This window comes from Diabrotica virgifera, chromosome 9 (assembly GCF_917563875.1).
Source record: "Diabrotica virgifera virgifera chromosome 9, PGI_DIABVI_V3a".
Taxonomy (NCBI): domain Eukaryota; kingdom Metazoa; phylum Arthropoda; class Insecta; order Coleoptera; family Chrysomelidae; genus Diabrotica; species Diabrotica virgifera.
In genome coordinates, this window is record NC_065451.1 from 56487458 (window position 1) to 56500423 (window position 12966).

General features: G+C 32.9%; 1 protein-coding gene across 1 annotated transcript in view; it reads left to right on the plus strand.

Moving 5' to 3' along the window:
- Positions 1-12966, plus strand: part of LOC114339583 (dynein axonemal heavy chain 1-like) — a 452416-nt gene that overhangs the window by 98875 nt on the left and 340575 nt on the right. Inside the window, exon 3 of the mRNA XM_050660135.1 lies at positions 5331-5544. Coding sequence (XP_050516092.1) covers positions 5331-5544 — 214 coding nt within the window. The remainder of the gene's footprint in view (positions 1-5330; positions 5545-12966) is intronic.

The following is a 12966-nucleotide window of genomic DNA, read 5'->3' on the forward strand; positions in this document are numbered from 1 at the left end:
ACACTGCGACTTTGACCCCTTAAAACTACCCTCATTCCCAACTATGGTTTCCGGGTCTGGGGATTTTACTTAGCTAAGTCATGGTCTACTCATTCCCAAATTTTGGTGCACTATCTCAATCTAGCACGTCGCAGAAAACCCCTTATATTTTTTATATTCACACCTACCCCCAACCCTTTATCGGCCACGCAGCGTTCCACCCCTGGAGATTGTACTTAGTTACCTCATGACATATTTATTCCCAAATTTTGGTGCACTCTCTCAATCATTAGCGTCACAAAAAAAATAATAAGAACGTCGAATTTGACCCCTTATAACTACCCTCATCCCCAACTCTGGTTTCCGGCTCTGGGGATTTTACTTAGTAATGTCATGATCTACTTATTCCCAAATTTTGGTCCACTATCTCAATCACGAACGTCGCAAAAAACCCTTTATATTTTTTTTATTCACCCCTACCCCCACGCCTTTGTCGGCCACGCAGCGTTCCGTCCCTAGAGATTTTACTAAGGTACGTCATGACCTACTTATTCCCAAATTTTGGTGCACTATCTCGATCATGAGCGTCATAAAAAAAAATAATAAAATCCGCGACTTTGACCCCTTATAACTACCTTCGGCCCCAACTCTGGTTTCCGGTCGTTGGTGAAAGTCATGTACACAACTAATTCAACATATCCCCTTATAGTTTTTCCATATTACTTATCACGCACAAAATCCGCTTCTATCTCTCCGACTACTAGTTTCATTCATTTTATCAAGATAGATACTTTGGTTGTTAGGTAGTAACTAGGGTGCATAACAACAATGGAGAATTGAGTTTTTATTTAGTTGTCAATAATTTTAAGTACAATTTTGATTAATTAAAATATGAGCGAAAGTGAATTTGAAGACATTGAACGGGATTGGGAAGAAGGGTGTTCCGCAATTATTCCCGAAAAATCCAAAATCCGTTATCAAAATACCTACCAAAGTTTTAAAAAATGGTGCGAAGGCAAGAATTTAAGAATCGAAGAAAAGACTCTATTGGCATATTTCGTTCAAAGACATATGCAGTTGAAAGCTCCTGGAAGCCTCTGGGCAAAATATTCAATGATTAAATCCACCGGTTTTCTTTATGATGGCATTGATATTTCCAAGTTTTCAACTTTGATCGCGTATTTGAAGAGAAAAAATGTTGGCTATAGGCCTAAGAAGAAAGCGAGCATTTTTACACGGGAGCGATTTGAAAAATATCTGATGGAAGCACCGGATGAAGAATTTCTAGTTCACAAGGTAATATAAGCTAGTTTAGGTAAAAGAAATACTCTAATGAAGATTTTTTCATAATTTGTAGGTCGCAATGATATTGGGAATATCTGGTGCCTGTAGAAGAGAAGAATTATATAATATTACTATGAATGACATCCAACAAACCGATGGTTTAATGATTGTAAAAGTACCCAATACAAAAACGAACATCCAGCGTACTTTTACAGTCGTTAATAAACCAGACGATAAAATTCCATATTTAGAAATTCTGAAAAAGTATATAAAACTTTGTCCATTACAAGTAAAATCAAATCATTTGTTCTTAAGATACGCCAAAGGAAAATGTTGTGCTCAAGTAATAGGGAAAGGGACAATCGGGGGCTGGCCTTCTCAAATTGCCAAATTCTTAAATTTGCCTAATCCCGAGAACTACACTGGCCATTGGTTCAGGAGGACATCAGCAACGCTTTTGGCTAATAAAGGTGTTGATGTCCTCGGATTAAAGCGTCATGGAGGTTGGCGTTCATCGACAGTGGCAGAAAGCTATGTAGAAGATTCTCTTCAAAATAAAATAGATTTTGCCGAAAAAATATTGTGCAATACTAGTAATACTACTAATGTATGCGATTCTGCAGGAGTTTCTGTTAGAAGTGAAACCACAGCCCAAACAAGTGGGATTTCATTAAATAATTTAACAAATTGTAACATAAGTTTCAATGTTAATAAATAATTCGTTAGTTTTGTTTATTCTTTCAAAAAATAAATTAAAATTAAGAGATTTTTTAACTCGACGGTAAGTGAATTACTTACCGTCACCAGCACCCAAAAATTAATAAGAAACCGTTGAGTTTGTCCATTAGAATTGAAAAGGACACGGTGACCTCTATTTGGCGCCTAGACTATTATGTTATGGGCGTGTATTTCTTTCACCGGACGCATCGAATTCATTTTCGCCAAACATGGAGCAGAATACAGATACAAACGACATTGTCTCGATTACAATGTTGTTCCCTACATCGCTTATGTTGGGGATAATTTCTTATTTACATATTATAGGATAATGTGCGTCTATATATTGGGCGAATTTCCGTTTAGGATTTGCCCGCTTCTAGTCCTGACATTAATAGATTATAACGTTTGTGGGTCAGTTTTGGGAGTAAAGTTAAAAAAGGCACCCGTGGTAATTGCCAGAAACGATGAAGAGATAAAAAATGGAATTGAATGAAGACTTGAAATTAATAATATACCGGGTGGTGAATAGGAAAACGGGCCATAGGAAACTCAATGTAAAATTCTAAACTGTTGAATTCCTGCTTCCCTAATTATTTTACATCAAAAGTCATAAGAAACTATTTGTAGGGGATTGAAATCTACATTGAAAACAACTGTTAAAATTGTTCTACAAATAATAGTTATTCCAAATTTTGTAAAAAACATAATAAATTTTAAACAGTATCACGCCAAAGTTCGGCCACACACAGTGCAGTAATGTGTATAAAGTTGCATTTGGTGACAATAAAATTATTATATTAACAATTTGAACTGTCACTTTTTTATTTATTTTATCATTTATTGTTTAAAACACAATAAACTTGATAAGGTACCCTCATTTAAGGAGAAAGTATTAATAATAAAGAGATGTTTTCTTCAGTCAATAGTGTGCGTACTGTCAGTTAAATAGTAACGTGTGGCCAAACTTGCAAACACATACCTAATGTGGCAAATACATTATATTTTTCAAAATTTTGGAATGTACTTAAATCGTAGAGCAATTGTAACTTTTGTTTTTAATACAATTTCAATTCCTCTACAAATAGCTTCTCATGACTTTTGATGTAAAATAATTAGGGAAGCAGGAATTCAACACTTTAGAATTTTACATTGAGTTTCCTATGGCCCATTTTACGATTCACCACCCTGTATAAATAACACTTGATGGGTTTCTATAACGATGATACCAATACACTGTATAGAAGTTTAAATAAATATTGAAAACTCATATATGAGTTTACTTTCGCTAAAAACCGCAAGGTAACAGCTAAGCCATCTTGAAGAGTTAAAGCTTTTCGAAACGTTGTATCTTTTCTTGCAATTTATTGTAGGACCTCCTAGACCTATTAATTTTTATAATCTTTTAGAGATATTCGAGTAAAATTTTTAAAGTGAAAACTATACAGGGTGTACCGAAAAGAATGGTCATAAATTATACCACACATTCTGGGGTCAAAAATAGTTCGATTGAACTTAACTTACCTTAGTACAAATGTGCTCACAAAAAAAGTTACAGCCCTTTGAAGTTACAAAATGAAAATCGATCTTTTTCAATATATCTAAAACTATTAGAGATTTTTTATTGAAAATGGACATGTATAATTCTTATGTCAGGAACATCTTAAAACAAAATTATAGTGAAATTTGTCCACCCCATAAAAAATTTATGAGGATTTTGTTCTCTTAAACCCCCCCAAACTTTTGTGTACGTTCCAATTAATTCATTATTGTGGTACCATTAGTTAAACACAACGTTTTTAAAACTTTTTTGCCTCTTAGTATTTTTTAGATAAGCCAGTTTTTATTGAGATGCGGCTTCTTTTTCAATATATTTACGTAAAAATTTTATGGGGGTTTTGTTCTTTTAAACCCCCCTAATGTTTGTGTACGTTCCAATTAAACTATTATTGTGGTACCATTAGTTAAACACAGTGTTTTTAAAACTTTTGTCTCTTAGTCTTTTGTTCATAAGTCACCTTTTATCGAGATGTAGCTTCTTTTTCAAAATATACCTAAAAATGTAAATTATAAATAAATTTTCAGATTATTAACAGGTCTCTATAACCGTACTTAACCATATACAAATATGTGGTGGATTCGACAAATATTCAAAATATCTCGATAAACACTGGCTTATCGAAAAAGTACTAAGAGGCAAAAAAGTTTTAAAAATAATGTGTTTAACTAATAGTGCCACAATAATAATTTAATTGGAACGTACACAAAAGTTTGGGGGGGTTTAAAGGAACAAAACCCCCATAAAATTTGTATGGGGTGCACAAATTTTACTTAATTTTTTTTTAAGATATTGCTGTCGTAAAAATGCCACATGTCAATTTTCAATAAAAAATCTCTGAGAGTTTTCGATATATGAAATAAAATCGATTTTCATTTTGTAACTTCAAAGGGCTGTAACTTTTTTTGTGTGCACTATTGTATATAGGTAAGTGAGGTTCGATCAACCTATTTTTGATCCCAGAATCTGTGGTATAATTTATGACCAATCTTTTCGGGACACCCTGTATATCCCAAGAGAGTTGTTTTGTTGTGGCTTAAAAATATCTCCTTATCCAATATCTGTTTGATGTTTTTTTTTAATTTCATTATATTTATCACAAGGAAAAAATTCCTCAACTGGCTGTATACCATAAATCACAAAAAATAAAAACCTTACCTTGTAAAAGGTATATTTAAAATCCCTAAAAAGGGCTGTATCACAACAAAACGTTGAGTTGTCACCTAAACTCTGCCATGTAAGGTTCTACCTACAATTTCCCAACAATATGGTTGATGTCATGTGATGCCAGGGGTTAATCTGGAAATATTTTTAACATCCTTTAAAATCAGATAATATAATGTAACCCCAACTGTTTAATATCAATTTAAGGGCTTTTACCTGTACATTTTGGTGGCTTAAAGCATGTAAACCTGTGATAACACTGATGATGGAATATTAATTCCGAAAACGTTTTGTTGTGATATAGCCCTTTTTAGGGATATTAAATATACCTTTTACAAGATAAGGTTTTTATTTTTTTTTCTTTCTATTTGTAATAACCAGATTAAACTCTATCAGCTACAACCAGATTATTTGCTTCCATGGTCGGACGAACACTGAAATAAAATAAGCAGAATATGGGGACGCGGCGAATAAAACGAATACTACGAATAACCTGAGCATTTGCTTCTTTGTGCGCGCTCGTCGGCTCATGCGGCTCATTTGATTCGTTCGGATGAAAATGTTCAACTCTAGTCAATCCGCACCTTTATGTACTTACTTTTATATACAGTTTTATATTTTGTTTCAGTTGGCCAAACCCTTCGAGAAGACTCTAAAAACTTTAATATACTTTTACGCCATTCCCGCAATCCACTTTGTGCGAAATAGTTTAAAAGAAGTTTTAACTTCAGTAGACTCAGCACTTTTGATGACCTTCTTAAGACTCTTGGACTTTAGACTGGCGCCTATATCAGGCCGAGACAACAAACCTCCACCGCCACCGCAGTTCCTGCTATTGATGAGTAAGGAGTTTAAATGTTTATTAATCGTTCTTTATTTTGTAAAGGGATGATTTTTTTTGAAATCACTCAATTTTGGATGAAAAAAACTTTTGTTTGGAAAAGTCCAAAAATTTTTCAAAACTTAAATTTTTCTCAAAGAGAAATAGACCAGTAAGGATCTGGGAAAAAACGTCTATTTTGGGATGTGAGAGGTGACACCTTCAGTAATAATAATTTACTTGTGCTCCTTTTCAAATATGCCCGGAACATTATTAAAAAAATTAAAATATTTAAAAATTTCGAAAAACATCGATTTTTTTCTGCTTTCTTTGCTTATAACTTTAAAACGATTCGTTTCGGAACAAAGTCATACAGAAATAAAATAAAGATAATTGAATTTTGTATGATATACGATGGGTAAAAAATGTCTCAAGGTATTACCTTTTCTGCAATATAGCAATAAATACAAAATATGGGAGCAAAATAAGTCTGTTGTTATTCAATATTTTTTAACCACTTTGGTGGCACTTAGTAATTCACTTAGGAAATTCGTTATAACATACTTAAATCGTGTACCAAATTTCATTAAAATCGACCAATAAACTTTGCATAATAAATTTGCAATCTAAATGTTTTTAAAAAAGTCCAAATTTTTTTAAAATCTTTCTTAACAAAAACTAGACCATTTAGAAGGTGGCTAATTTTTTTACATATAAAGAGGTGCTCTACCTATCTATTACACTTACAGAATTAAAATCGGATTATTTAGATTAAAAATGTTTTAAATTTATAAACAATTTTTTGGCTTATAAACAAATAATAATTTGTTTAATAATAAAAAAATTAATTTTTAGCAATGCAAATAATTAAAACCGGTATAATTTGACTTTAACTTTCAAATGCTGTCAGCAGAATTGCTATTTTATTTTTTAATCAAACGTTATTCGCGTTCAAAAATTGGAATTTCTCGATTTTTTGAAAGTTCCACCACGTTTATCTCGAAAACTATGCATCCTACGAAAAAACTTGTAAGAACATTTTTTGCTTAGAATTACCCAAGAAATACAAAAAAATGTTTTATTTTGCGAAAGATCGATTTTATATAATTCCTCAAGTTCTTTGTTTATAACAAACTTATCGACATCCGGATCAACTGTTACCCAAAAAATTCGTGTTCTACGGGTCAAAATACATAAAAAAGACTTGGGTAAGTCCATCTAAATAAAGGAGCCCGTAGCACCCCCTCCTGGCCACAGCAATAATTTGTTTATAAGCCAAAAAATTGTTTATAATTTTAAAACATTTCTGAGGCTGCTTAAATAATCCGATTTCAATTCTGTAAAGTGCATTAGATAGGTGCAGTACTTCTTTATATGTAAAAAAATTGACAAATCTTTATATGTTCTAGTTATTGTTGTGCAAGATTTAAAAAAATTTTAAGTTAAAAAAAAAGTTTAGATTGCAAAATTATTATGCAAATTCTAGTAAGTCAATTTTAATGAAATTTGGTGTACGATTTTAGCACATTACAAAAATTTTCTAAGCGAATTAGAAAGGTTCCAAGTGTAACCTAAGTGATGGAAAATCATTGAATAAGGACAGGCTTGTTTTGCCCCCTTATTTTATATTTATTGCTATTTTGAAGCAAGAGTGATAAATTAAAACATTTTTAACCAATCGCATTTGATAGAAAATTTTATCTTTGTTTTATTCCTGTAGGACTTTGTTCTAAACTGAGTAGTTTTTAAGTTATAAGCAAAAAAATTAGAAAAAAAAACGAAATTTTTTGAAATTTTTAATATTATATTTTTTTTTAAATAATGTTCCGGGCATATTTGAGAAGGAGCATAAATCAATTATTATTAACGAAGTTACCACCTAACTTTGACCCCAAAAATCTGAATGCCACCTTTTAGTCTAAGAGCTAGTGAACCCTTCGACTAACGGTCGTCCTGTAAGGCTAGAAATTTTTCTAGTGATAATTCATAGCACACCAAGGCTAAAAACCATGACCTGGCAGGCCTCAGCGGTGCACGTGTATCTACCAGGTGAATCGAAAAGTGCAAATTTAGAGGGTAAAATGTGTTTGAGTAAGTCATTTAAAAGAAATGTGTACAATAACAGACGATTCTGAAGAGCATAAGACCTTGCCAGGCGAGGGGAAAAATTAGGGGTTCTTCCTAATTTATTTTTTTTGCATCGAACAATTTTTTTTAAGTTTTTTGAATCATTCCAAACAGAAAAGGTCTTTAGTGATTTTTCTCTTAAGTTAATAGTTTTTGTTATATTATAAGCGATTGAAAATTTTGAAAATTGCGAAATCGACCATTTTTAACCCTAAATCGGACATTTATCTAAAAATTTCAAAGTTGCCAAGGTAGATAGATATTCTTTTAACATTGATTGATGAATTCCCAAAGAGTTTTTTGCAATACAATATCGGAAACCCCTTTGTTTTTTAATTGATAATCAAGCGGACGCGACACTGTAAGTGAGCACGTTTGAGTTGGCTTAAATTCATTATCCCGAGAATGGGCAAATTTCAAGAGCAATTCTCAGACAGGTTGATTTTTATTTTTAAATTAGGACTTTTTGGCATATATATAATACTAGTGACGTCATCCATCTGAGTGTGATGACGTAATCGATGATTTTTTTAAATGAGAGTAGGGTTGTGTGATAGCTCGTTTGAAAGGTTATTTAATTCTCTATTCAATAATGTAAACATTAACATAGTTATTTATACAGGGTGTACAAAAAAATTTTTTATTTAATTACCTAACTTTGATTAAATTTGACAAATAGAAATAAAAATTTTTTTGTACATCCTGTATAAATAATTATGTTAATGTTTATATTACTGAATAGAGAATTAAATAACCTTTCAAATGAGCTATCACAAAACCCCTACTCCTATTTAAAAAAATCATCGATTACGTCATCACGCCTAGAAGGATGACGTCACTAGTATTATATATATACCAAGAAGTCCTAATTCAAAAACAAAAATCGACCTGTCTGAGGATTTCTCTTAAAATTTGCCCATTCTCGAGATAATTAATTTATGCAAACTCAAATGTCCTCACTTATACTACAGTGTCGAGCCCGCTTGATAAGCAATTAAAAAAACAAAGGGGTTTTCGATATTTTATTGCAAAAAACTCTTCAGAATTTCATCAATCAATGTTTAAAGAATATGTACGTACCTTGGCAACATTGAAATTTTTAGATAAATGTCCGATTTAGGGTTAAAAATAGCCGATTTCGCAATTTTCAAAATTTTCAATCGCTTATATAACAAAAACTATTAACTTAAGAGAAAAATCACTAAAGACCTTTTCTGTTTAGAATGATTCAAAAAACCTAAAAAAAATTGTTGGATGCAAAAAGAATAATTTTAGGAAAAACCCCTAATCTTTCCCCTCGCCTGGCAAGGTCTTATGCTCTTCAGAATCGCCTGTCATTGTACACATTTCTTCTAAATGACTTACTCAAACACATACTTAAATTTAAACCTTACAGGAGAAAGTTTATTTTACCCCCTAAATTTGCACTTTTCGATTCACCTGGTAGATACACGTGCACCGCTGAGGCCTGCCAGGTCACGGTTTTTAGCCTTGGTGTGCTATGAATTATCACTAGACAAATTTCTAGCCTTAGAGGACGACCGTTAGTCGGAGGGTTCACTAGCTCTTAGACTATTTCACATCCACCTAAAAACAGATCCTTACTGGTCTAAAATGGATTAATAATATTGTGTCTAAATATTCCTAATAGTTTAATTAACAGCACTTTTCTCGTTGAATTTTGAGAACCAAGGTCGATTTTCTTGAAAATTTCGATTTAGGTAGTAGTTATAACCTTTGTCAAAATCTACGCTATACCGAACTGCTCTTTTGTCGTGGGGGGTGAAAACAACCCCATCTAGGGGATGAAAATTTTCTAATCAAAATAACTATGGAAATCGATAGAGTGACTAATTCTGAGTAAATGTTTTATAAATTTTTTTTGCAAAATTGATACTTTCCAAGTTATTTGCGATTGAAACTATGCATTTTTCATTGAAGAAAACTCAGGTTTTATAACCGTTTTTCATGAATAACTTTAAAAAATTTAATTTTATAGAAATAATCATTAGGAACAAAAGTGTAGCCAATAAAAAATAAAGAGAGCCGTCTAAAAGTCCTATGCAAATCCAATAACGACTAAGTTATTGCTCTTTAAAGGATGGATATTTTCGAAGAACATCGAAATGGAGAACCTTTAATCTCAAATAACTCGTATAGGTGAAATTTTTTAAGAAAACTTAAGAGATATGTTTTAAAGTTCATTAAAAAACCTTTCAAATAAGCTCTGACAAAAGTTTTTTTGCATAAGAACTGATTGACTTATGACGAAAATAAAGTCGCTCGCTGCTTATTTTTTGAAATGTAAAACTTCTCGTCGTCAGGGGCGGCTCGTGATAGTATAAGGTGGTGAGGCACACTACACCTGAGGAATTTTATTATTATGGTTAGCTTCTCTTTAATGGCTATAAGGTTGATTTTGTGACGTCATAACGCTAGGACGAATAATCCCGGACAAAAAATCCTCACAAATTATCCCTGGACAAGAAATCCCCAGACAAATAATCCCCGGACAAACATTCCCCGGACAAAAAATCCCCACAAAAATCCCGGACAAATAATCTACAAAAATTTTTTATTCAAAATATCCCTACAAAGAATTCCGGACAAAAAATCATCAAGAAATATTTGCTGTAGATTAGTTCTCTAAAACTTTTCCAGTGAATTATGCAATCGACTCAAGTGCTTTCAGCCTCAGTGCATAGAGTTATTTTGAATTCCAATTCCATATTGAAAATTCAAGTTTTACATAACAAAAGAGTGTGCGTTTTTTTAAAAATCGTGGAAGATATGGGGAATGAGCTAAGGCTGTGGGAATCATGTTGCAATATTATTCGCTTAAATCTTTTGCTCACTCTGATTTGAATGTATGTTCAAAAAAAAAATACAAAAAAAACACAACCAGAGCACACAACATTTTTGAAACACTTAAAAATTACTTTTGTATGTAAACGTCCGATGTGGAAGTGGAAACGTTGATAAAATCATTTTTTAAGTTAAATTGTAAAATCTTATTTCTCATTTAGAATAATAAATTAGATAAATGCCACAAAGAAAAAAATAGCTTCAGAACAATATATTAGATGATGATGAACAATGATTTAAAATGAATACTGTTTTAAATATATATAAGTAGTGGGGTTCCTACGGTCTCCTCCGCATCCCACATTTCGCCCGCCATCGTTTTCTATCCACCCATTCGTTTTCGTCAATAGCTCTATCTGCCATAGACTGTTGTATGCCTTTCTTCCATGTTTCTGTAGGCCTTCCTCTTCTTCTTCTATTTATGGGTGTGTAATTTAATGCTCTTTTGGCCATTTTTCCTCTGACATCCTCATAACATGACCATACCATAGCAATTTCTTTGTTTCTATATGGTCAACCGTGGAATATAAACTATTTGTCCGTCGTCTTATTTCCTCATTTGGTACATGTTCTAATCTAGATACTCTGCATGCTCTACGTAAGTAATCCATTTCCGCTACTTCTATATTTTTTCTTTCCTTTCCTGTGAGTTGCCAACACTCTGCTCCATAAGTTATAATAGGTTCTACAATTGTTCTGTAGATTGTTAACTTTGTGTTCAGCTTCACCTTGTTAGACCATAGTAGACCATTTAAAATACGAGTTTCTTTTCTTCCTTGCTGTATCCTATGCTGTATGTCTCTTTTTGTAGTTCCCTCTTCTGATATTATGCTTCCTAAAATCTATATTCCTTACATTTCCTTATATTTCTTAACTCTAATTCCGGATCTTCGGTTTCCTCTCCAATTCTCAAATATTCCGTTTTCTCCATGTTCATACATAGGCCCCATTGTTCATATTCGATCTGTAACTTTCTTAGCATATAATCCATATCATGTTCATCGTTGGCAAGAATTACTTGGTCATCAGCAAAAGACAAAGTTGTTAAGCAGTTTTCTTCAATCATTATTCCCATCCCAGCAACTGTTTTCCTCCATTGCTCCAGAGCTTTCTGGATGTATATTTTAAATAGTGTTGGCGATAAGCAGCACCCTTGCCTTAAACCTTTTGTAACAGGAAATGGTTTCGACATAGATTTTCCCTGCTTAATACAGCTTTTCGGATTTTGATACATATTTTGAATTGCTCGCACATATGCTTCGCTTATGCCTATCGTGGTCAAAATGTCAAAGAGTTTCTTTAAAGGTACCGTGTCGTAGGCTTTTTCCAGATCAATAAATGTTAGGTGAGTAGACAGATTCCTTGCTCTTCTTTTCTCTATTATTTGTTGCATCACGAATATGTTATCTGCGCACGATCTACCGGCGCGAAAACCACTCTGTTCTTCCATGTCCTGAATTTCTAATTCCACTCTTTTCTTTAATACTCGGCCATACAACCTCCCCATTGCACTGGTTACACTTATACCTCTGTAGTTTTTGCACAACGTTTTGTCTCCTTTTTTGTAAATCGAGCTAATGTATGCACAATTCCAGTCTTCTGGTATTTTTTCTCCCTGCAACATGCATTTGTTGAAGAGTTCCGTCATTATTTCGTGCAGTATGTCTGGTCCATATTTTATCAGTTCGATGGGGATATTTCCAGGTCCTGATGCTTTCCCATTTTTTGATTCTAATAAGGCTTCTTTTATTTCTTCTGTAGTTATTCTTCTAACTTGTTCATTTACATTCGTCTGCATGTCCATTTGATTTACCTCAAATTCGGGTCTAGTTTCCCTCAGTAGTATCTTATAGTAATCTTCCCATTCTTTGGTACTTATTAAATTTAAATTACTCTGCCCTTTATTTTCTTTTCTGATATTTTTTATCGTTTTCCATGCTTCAGCTACTTTGGAACCGTCTATGTATCTTTCCACCTCTTCGCACTTTCTTTCCCATGTGTCATTTTTACTCCTTATTACTTCTCTTTTCACTTCTCTGTTTAGTTGTGCGTATACTCTTTGATCTTGTAAGTCCTGTGTCTGTAGCCATTTTTGGTACGCCGTCTTCTTGTTAACTACTAAACCTTTTAGTTTCTCTGACCACCATTCTGGATTTTGTTTATCATCTTTTTCCAAATATCCTAAGGCTTCCTTTGCTGCTGCGTGTATGCTTTTTTTTATTTGCTGGTACAACTTTTCGGTGTTATCGGTGTTACTTTCTATAAATCTTAATTTTGAGGCCAGTCTCAACTTATACAAAAATTTGGTCGATTCGTGTTTTAAGCTTTCCAACTTATAACACTTTTCTGAAATGTTATTTCCTTCGTCTTTTTTTAGCCTTTTTGTATTTGTTGACCGGTAAGTTATTCTTATGCTGGCTACCAACAGGTGGTGATCGGATCCACATTCTGG